The following is a 9,131-nucleotide window of genomic DNA, read 5'->3' as shown; positions in this document are numbered from 1 at the left end:
GGTTTCACCATGTTAGCCAGGATGGTCTTGATCTCCTGACCTCGTGAGCCACCCACCTCGGCTGCCCAAAGTGCTGGGATTACAGGCGTGAGCCACCGCGCCTGGCCCAGATACATTATGTTTTTGATAACAGGCAGCTGATACAAAATTGCGTTGAAACACCCCAGAAACATAAATGACATCAATATTCTATAATGTTGTTAACACATTTAAAAAATAAAACATACAATTTTCAAATTGAAGGCACACATCCCAGTTGGTACTGGCAAGTTTAAACTATTTTTAATACTAGTAGACTCTTCATTTGTAACCTACTGAGCAGTTACAGAGGGTACTCCCACTGATACAAAATGCTCTAGTACCGGCATTTCTCCACATCCAGAGTTCTTTCTATATTCCATTCTGATTTCCATCTCTTACCTGTTCCCTGCTTTTGTCCTTCCGTCTCACCCCCATCTCCAGCCTTGATAAGCGAGATGGCGGAAGCAGGTGCCTAGGAGCAAGCAGCAGGAAGCAACACTTTCTTACTCCTCCCAGAGCGCTGGGCTCCCAGACTGTGTTCCTGTCTCTGGACAATGCCTTCTCTTCCTCCTGGGCTCAGAGGGTTTCACCAGAGCCTGGACCACCAGTGGTAATAGCTGTATTATTTAGATTTTGCTTCAGGATGCTCAGAGGTTAAGGTCAACTAAATCATACTGAACATCATGAACTCCAGAAGCTTTCACTTAATCCTTCAGGTAAAGGAAAATTGAGGCTTGATGACTAAGTTGGTAGTATTAATAACTACATCAGTCACCATTATCAGTTAACACAAGAACTCTAAATTATACCCAAATCATTTCTATTTAGCTTTAGGAAGAAAACAAGATTTCCTTTTCAGCGTTTGTTCCGTTTTGGCCAAATAAAAACTGTTTTCTTTCTTCCTCCAAGCTCACCCTAGGGCATGTCAGATAACAAAAGCCAGTCTGCCCAGCCTTCCATCTTTACCTTTGGAAATCGAGACTTGAATGGGTCCCATTCTTTTTCTGTAATCCAACAGAAAATGAAAAACACCAAAAACAACCAAAACTTTTTCCCCCTATTTGGGATTCTAAAAGGACATATGAGTCACATCATAAGTGCATTTAACTCAGACCACTTTAGATCCTAATGACATACTAGACAAGAGAGAGAATGGCATGAGTGGACAGTTCTCCCTCATCACACACTACCCCTCATGGTTTTATGAGGCTGCCTGCTGATGAGATTCAACTAGCCAACTTAAATGAAGGGCTTCACCACATGAGAAACTTCAGTAGCAATGTTTACATCACTGGGGAGTTTATGAGACCCTGAGAGAGGGCAAGAGAGTTTACAACTGAAGAGTAAGTTCCTATTTATTCTCAAATGCCCTGACCAAACTGCTCAAAAGCAGTTTATAATTTCAAACCAATGTCATGTCCTCAAAATAAAGTTCAAATTCATTTACTGTCCACGACACTTAAGCACCTAGGCTAATAAATTATAATACATATATTCTGTAAGAGTCTTTTATACCAAGAAGCTTGTTTTTGGTCTTCAGCAGTGACATTTCCTCCCCATTCACCACACAAACGCAGCCCGCTCTCGTAACATGCGGACACCAAAGCGCTGCCACTCTCGCTGATAAATCCACAGTTCCTGTGTTGTATCTAAACAAGCCAACACTGCCCCTCCTTTCCATGCAATCAGCCGGGGGTCCATGTCCTAGAGAAGGGATGAAGACATTTCAGCCTAATCACATAAGATACATACTCAATCGTTTACTTGAATATGGGGCCGAGAAAAATCCCTGCTGAGTCAATACCTAGTAAGCCAGGCTTTCAACCTGTATTAAAGACAGTAGTACTGGCCGGGCGCGGTGGCTCAAGCCTGTAATCCCAGCACTTTGGGAGGCCGAGACGGGCGGATCACGAGGTCAGGAGATCGAAACCATCCTGGCTAACATGGTGAAACCCCGTCTCTACTAAAAATACAAAAAAATTAGCCGGGCGAGGTGGCGGGCATCTGTAGTCCCAGCTACTCAGGAGGCTGAGGCAGGAGAATGGCGTGAACCCGGGAGGCGGAGCTTTCAGTGAGCTGAGATCCGGCCACTGCACTCCAGCCTGGGGGCAGAGCGAGACTCTGTCTCAAAAAAAAAAAAAAAAAAAAAAAGACAGTAGTACTTATGAACTACAGGCATCTTTCTCTTTCAATAGCCAAGAAAACTTTTAAATTTTTATAACTAAAGATGCTATTATTTACAACTATTGCACAAATACTGTTTACTCTGTACACAGGAACATATACAAATGACTTATTTATTTCGAAGTTTGAATGGAATAAATAGATCTCCACAATCCCTCCCTCAGGATTAAAAAGAAATAGGAACATTTCCAGGAATTGTTAGTGACATTTAATAAAACATACAAAATCTATTTCTAAATTCCTGGGTTTATCTTTCAAGATAGTTCAAACCAAAAAGATCCTTAAACATCATCTGGTCCAGGGACCAGAAGTAGATCCTTAATATAAAAAAGAGATTAAAATAGAGCTGTTCTGGCTGGCAGGGCTTGAGAGCAGTCCGTCCTCCCCTTGCCCAACAAAGGTGGAATTCAGTCATGCTAGTTTGGGGAGCACAGCAGGGGAAAGCAGCAGAAATCCAGTACCTTAGGCCAGAGCACCTTCCACCACATCTATGGTTTGCTGAAATTAACTTTCCCACTTGCCCTAAGCCCTCAAGAACTCCTCAGAAACAAGCCCATGCCTCCTGGGATCTGATCTGTCCACATACAAGGCTAGTTTCATTTGTATACAATCCAACTTGCAGAATAAAACAACCTACCTTAGGCCTTGTGATCACATCCACATTTTCAATAATTCGCCTGAACGATGGTGGCATTTTGTTGAGAATTCTGTGCTGCAGAAATTCTTGAGCTTTATGAAACATCAAACCACCTCCCACCACTAGGATAGAGCTGTACATCTTCTTTTTGGTATCATCGGATGCTGAAAAGACAGTGACATCCTCCATGCTTTTTTCTCCACATCCATAATTCTAGGCCAAGCCACCAACACCTCTTGCTTGGGCAAGTGCAATAGCCTTCTCAAAGATTTCCCTCCAGTCCACCCTCCACACTGCAGCCAGGGGAACCCCACAAAACACAAATGTAGGCGTGTTGCCACGCCACTGCAATCTACTTGCAGGATTAGGATCAAAATCTTTAACAGTCCGAGTGTGGTGGCTCATGCCTGTAATCCCAGCACTTTGGGAGGCCAAGGTGGGTGGATCACCGGGTCAGGAGTTCGAAACCAGCCTGGCCAACATAGTGAAACCCTGTCTCTACTAAAAAGACAAAAATTAGCTGGGAATGGTAGTGCGCGCGCCTATAGTCCCAGCTACTCAGGAGGCTAAGGCAGAATCACTTGAACCCAGGAGGCAGAGGTTGTGGTGAGCCGAGATCACGCCATTGCACTCCAGCCTGAGCAAGAGTGAGACTCTGTCTGAAAATAAATAAATAAATAAAATATTTCAAGGGACCCACAAGATCCACTATGCGTGGTCCTCACCTGCTTCTCTAGCCTCATCCTCACACCCTGCTTCCCAGCCACACTGATCTTCACAGGCTTCTTCCTCTGTCCCATCTGTTACTGCTAACTGACCCCTTTCATCATCCTTTACGTCTCTCTCAAGGGCCACCTTCCTCAAGGAAGCTTTCCCTGCCTCCCACCTTCCATACCATCCCCTAGGGAATAAAGATTCTATGTGAAATTCCTCAAATTATTACACAAATGTGAAATTACCACTGGCAGGTGCTACAAAGTTGAGCTAAAGGATACTGACTGCTCAGCAGTACCCTGCCAGTGGTAATTCCACATTTGTGTAATAATTTGACTTAATTTTGGCTTCTTCCACTAGGCTATAAACCCATCCTACCTCGTTAATGTATTCCCAGCACCTGGCAATGCAAGTCAAGTAGGCGCTTAATCGTTTTTCAATGAATATGTTATACTGCAAAAGTATATCCTAGACTGAACCAATTGATTTAACTGCTATCTTGTTTCACTGTTATCTCCCGGTCTCCCCGGATGTGCTTACAACAGCAGTCTATGCTATGAAGGATGGCTTTATCCAGGCCCAGAGCTTTCCCTTCAAACAGCGAGATGGCAGTCTTCCTGGACATCAGTGCAGTGAGGGCCTCCTCGGAATCGTTGCCAGCCATCAGGCCATCTCCCTGTGAGGACCCCAAATCTACTTCTTGGGAATGGAGTCTTTCTGGAAGATCAGAGGACTGGCCACGAAGATCCCCTTCAAATCCAATAGGTTTGGATGCAGACTTTCGGTCAGCAGTAGCTTTTGCAGACTTTAAATCAAAAGGACAATCAAGTAGGTGGTACTACTACAACAGAACACTGCTGATGTTGTCTAGCTAGATCCCTCCCTACCCTACTACTATGCACTAATATAAAACAAAAGTCACGCAGCAATACAACAACTGCCCCGCACCCATTCCCAGGTAACAGAAATGAGAGACGGTGCACAGATGAAGATGCTCTGACCATTCCAAAGCAGGGTAGCTGCCGGTAGGCAGGGTGGCTCTCAGAACCGTATCCTCACTGGTTAGATTTTAAAACTGAAAAACCAGTGCAGACAGACTTTCTTCCCTGTGGTCTCAGTTTTTAAATGGAGTATTCCACTGGGATTCATGGGCCACGACTGTTAAGGAATTCTTACTTTCAGATCCTATCAGTCCACCTCATGTTTGCCTCTGGGGAGGAACAAAGCCTAGAAAATCTAGTCTCCATCATGAGCTGGTGCTGTTTCATTAGCAGACAAGACCTTTAATTTGTGCCCCAGTACCAGACATCGTATTATGGGGATCTGCTTTCAACAAAGGAATTCAGCTCTTTGGCTATGCCATGCATCTTTCACAAAATTAAGTAACAGGTGAGATTTTAATGAAAATACTGCTGAAAAAATATTCAGAAGTAAATAATGTAAGTAAATGATACACACCAAAAGGAAAATGTCATTAACTTTTAAATGTATGGACTAGCATTCAGAAAACTAATGTTTGCTGAATAGAGAAATCTGTCTTCCAGATTTTAAACTCAGACTTCAGTTGATCTACAATTCTAAAAGCTGTATCAGTGTTATTATGCTGGAAGATAGAACTGATTACAGTAGCCTATTAACGCTGGACAAATTTCTCCTTCAGGGACAAAACTCTCTCTTCTCCTACCAGAATTGCTACGGACCTGTTCTTGTTTGCTCTGTGTGGCCAGCAGGTAATGTTCATCGTGAGGATCCTCAGGATCGCCCTGAGATCTGTGCTGCAAAGTCGTCATTTTCTGTCCAACAATTCCAAAAGTTGCGGGGTAAAACAAAGCCATTGGAGCCTGTACATGGAAGGAAAAGAGTGATCAACAAAAGATACTGCCTCCTGAAAAAAACTGATCCACTAAATGCTGTTCTTCTAAAAACAAAACTGGCAGATCAAATTCTCTTAAGTTAGACTAGGCAATCTTGTCTTTTGGAAGTGGCATTATTTCTCTAAAAACAAAACTGGCAGATCAAATTCTCTTAAGTTAGACTAGGCAATCTTGTCTTTTGGAAGTGGCATTATTTCTCTGGTGTACCATAGGCCAGAAAACTCACTCATCATCCAACTAGATGGGTGATATGACACCACATGAGAGAAATCTCAAAACAAATATAAAGTACTTCATAATCTACTTCGTAATTTCCTAAAAATAATGCTACCTTTCTCTCTAATTAACAACTCCTCATATAGGGGCTAACTAGAAAGATGTTTTTCAGATCCATTCTATACCAGTGGCTTAAATGTTGGTTTAGTGGATAATCTACAATCAGTTGACATTCTGATCTCACAATGTTTCCAGCAAGTGCATCTTCTCTCAGTGTGACTGAACCTGGATAACTTTCTTTCTACCCATGGAAATAGACACTTATAAGTTACCTGGAGTTTTTCATCTCCTAATCGAAATTGGTAAAGCAGGGCGGGAGAATCAGGATGTCGAATCTGAAACTCATGGTCCTGAAGCCCAGAGATGTCCTGATTCCAGGAAAAGATGCTGTCAGTGAATCAGTAAGAATGCATGTAAACTCTTCAAATTATCTTCAGCCTCGCCATCATCTACATATCACCTATAAAAAGGACAACCTACAGCTTTGTACCACTCTCACTATAACTTAATAAAATAGGAATTCGGGCTGTACTTTGTTCCTCTATTTAAAATTTCTGGAATTTCTACTGTTTGCATTATTCGTTTTCTCCATTATCAATATACATTAGTACAAACAATGACCCAAATCAATAAGCAAATTCCCTCAGTAACTGGGAAATTTAAATTTACAGTATTTTTATGTTTCCCCAATTTTTTAAAATTTAGATTACCTGAAAAAAGTAAAAACAAGTCTCAAACAAAAAAAGGATACCAATCCATATACAGCAATGATTAAACATTGTTTGCAATATTAAGAAAGTGCTTCAAATTATAACATTTAACAAAATGTCTGTACTTACATATTTACCTACTATCCTCCTTACACCTAAAGGTTTATCTTCATCTTTTATCAAGATGAGACAGAGAAATTTGCTAAACTCTGTTTCCTAAAAAAATTAAACTGTTTTCCAGAGCCTGAGACACACCCTCACTGCTCGGACCTTAACAAAAAAACCCAAAAAACTCTCACTCCTTAAGGGCTTTCTCCTCAAGGCTTTATCTTGGGTTGAAAAAGGTAGTATAATGCTGATACTTTTTTATTTATTTATTTTTTTTGAGACGGAGTCTCGCTTTGTCGCCCAGCTGGAGTGCAGTGGCACAATCTCAGCTTACTGTAAGCTCCGCCTCCCGGGTTCACGCCATTCTCCTGCCTCAGTCTCCTGAGTAGCTGGGACTACAGGTGCCCGCCACCACGCCTGGCTAATTTTTTGTATTTTTAGTAGAGACGGGGTTTCACCGTGTTAGCCAGGATGGTTTCGATCTCCTGACCTCGTGATCCGCCCACCTTGGCCTCCCAAAGTGCTGGGATTACAGGTGTGAGCCACCATGCCCAGCCAATGCTGTTACATTTTTAAGTATCTTTTAAATCTCTTAACTTTTTCCTAGAAACAAAAATAATCAGCAATATTGATTCTGCTCCCACCTGATCTAAATGACAAAAAGTTTCTTTAAGGTGTTGCAGAAGAAGACAATCCATTTTATTTGTTAACTGGCATTCTCTGTAAGGGAACCCAGCTCGCTGCATTAGCCAGTAAAAACATCTTGACACATCAGATCCTCCATATGCCAGACAAAGCCTAAAGTTAAGAGAAAAGGGTAGATGGTTAATCTGTTGGTTAAGAAGGTGCAAAAGGTGTTTGAAGAAATCCATTAAAGGCCGGGAATGGTGGTTCCTGCCTGTAATCTCAGCACTTTGGGAGGCCGAGATGGGCAGATCACTTGAGGCCAGGAGTTCAAGACCAGCTGGCCAATATGGCGAAACCCTGTCTCTACTAAAAATACAAAAGTTAGCCAGGCATGATAATGCACACCTGTAATCCCAGCTACGCGGGAGGCTGAGGCACAAGAATTGCTTGAACTCGGGAGGCGGAGGTTGCAGTGAGCCAAGAGATCATGCCACTGCACTCCAGCCTGGATGACAGAGTGAAATTCTATCTAAAAAAAAACACAAAAAACAAACAAACAAAAATGTCCATTAAACACAGTGATATATAGAAGTTTCAAGAAATATATGTCGAATGGACAGAATGAATGGATGGAAGGGAGAAAAGGAACTTTAGCAAAAACCAGTGGGGGACACCTAAAGTAGTCATGATGTTTGAAAATGTATCTGAGAAACCCAATACTCACTATTAAATCCAGCTCACTTCCCAGTCAATATGTGTTTATCATATGACAGTTGTTTGGTGGTCTACACTCACTAGCATATAAGGCAGCCATGACAATACAAGACAAACTTATGGGAGAACAGCTTAGAGAAAGATGTCTACTAACTGAAGGTTTCTACAATTCGGGAAGACAGCTGCTATATTATTTTATTGGTAGGAAACCTGGGTCCAGCATTTTCCCCACACTTTGAGAACCAGTGGCACTGGATATTCTAACAATGGATGAGCCAAAATAACTCAAAATGGATTTTAGAATGTACTAGAACTTGGGGTGGGAGGCAGCAGATGACTCTTTCTCATGGACAATTTAAGCCCTCTTTTAAAGACTCAAACTAATGTGGAGGACGGGAAGAATGAAAGTATCCTGAGGGGCAGCAAGAAGCCATCTCTGGAGCACAAAATGCTTCAGAGAGCCCACACCTGCATTACCTGAGTGTGCTCACATATGTCAGGCTTGCCTGAAGAAGGACAAGCTGCAAATCTGGTCCTGATAGTTATTTTCTTTACCTGTCTATCAACATAAAGTTACTCACCCACAGAACACCACTATGACAAAAAAATGCAGATATTCAAAACACTAGCCAGATAATTCAGATTGAAAAAGCCGATTTCCTCCTACATGACTTGCCTAAATAAAGCTCTGCTATAAGGGTGTGATTAGCAGCTCTATGCCAAACCACAGCTAAAGACATGAAGCTACTACCCGTTTACATTTCCTCTATGGGAAAGCACATAAAACATAACAGGACTTTCAAGGGCTGCTGATGTAAATCCATATTAAGAAGTTCCAATGGGAAGGGTAAAATTTGTTTTCACCTTGCTGGAATTTGCACTTCCATAATCTTGCTGGTTTCCTATGCAGACTTTTGAATATATGGTTATCTTATAATTTTTAACCTGTGATTTTTTATTATTTACAGTTGAACACATTATGAGGGAAGAGGGAACAGGGAATGCCACCTTCCAAGTTCCTCACCGAGTATTCCGATGAGACACCCCATCCTCCACACAGCATACGCTTGTCTTCTGATCCCCAACGTCCACAATACATGTGCTGCTTAAGCCACTGCCATAGGTGGCACACACAGACTCCTGATGGACCACGATCCCTGGGGAAAAAACAAAGGCAGAGTAGTGATCAGCTGTAGATCAGTAAAGATCCCAAAACAGATAATCAACAGAAGTGGGGAGCCTAGGGACTTCTGGGCAGGGTATCTG

At 42.1% G+C, this 9,131-nt stretch overlaps 1 protein-coding gene across 2 annotated transcripts in view; it reads right to left on the bottom strand.

Annotated features, from left to right (window-relative positions):
* Positions 1–1,350: 1,350 nt before the first annotated feature.
* The window catches only part of ACTR8 (ARP8 actin-related protein 8 homolog (yeast)), a 15,516-nt gene continuing 7,735 nt past the window's right edge, over positions 1,351–9,131 (bottom strand). For both annotated transcript variants that reach the window (XM_011947275.1, XM_011947274.1), the window contains exons 7-13: positions 8,890–9,022; positions 7,169–7,322; positions 5,979–6,074; positions 5,257–5,397; positions 4,097–4,361; positions 2,843–3,006; positions 1,351–1,725 (exon numbers count right to left, since the gene is read on the bottom strand). In XM_011947275.1, the coding sequence (XP_011802665.1) occupies positions 1,582–1,725; positions 2,843–3,006; positions 4,097–4,361; positions 5,257–5,397; positions 5,979–6,074; positions 7,169–7,322; positions 8,890–9,022 (1,097 nt within the window). In that variant the 3' untranslated portion in view covers positions 1,351–1,581. The remainder of the gene's footprint in view (positions 1,726–2,842; positions 3,007–4,096; positions 4,362–5,256; positions 5,398–5,978; positions 6,075–7,168; positions 7,323–8,889; positions 9,023–9,131) is intronic.

Source organism: Colobus angolensis, unplaced genomic scaffold (genome assembly GCF_000951035.1).
Source record: "Colobus angolensis palliatus isolate OR3802 unplaced genomic scaffold, Cang.pa_1.0 Scaffold26, whole genome shotgun sequence".
Taxonomy (NCBI): Eukaryota; Metazoa; Chordata; class Mammalia; order Primates; family Cercopithecidae; genus Colobus; species Colobus angolensis.
The sequence above is the reverse complement of the archived record's forward strand: the minus strand, read 5'-3'. Positions and strand labels throughout refer to the sequence as shown.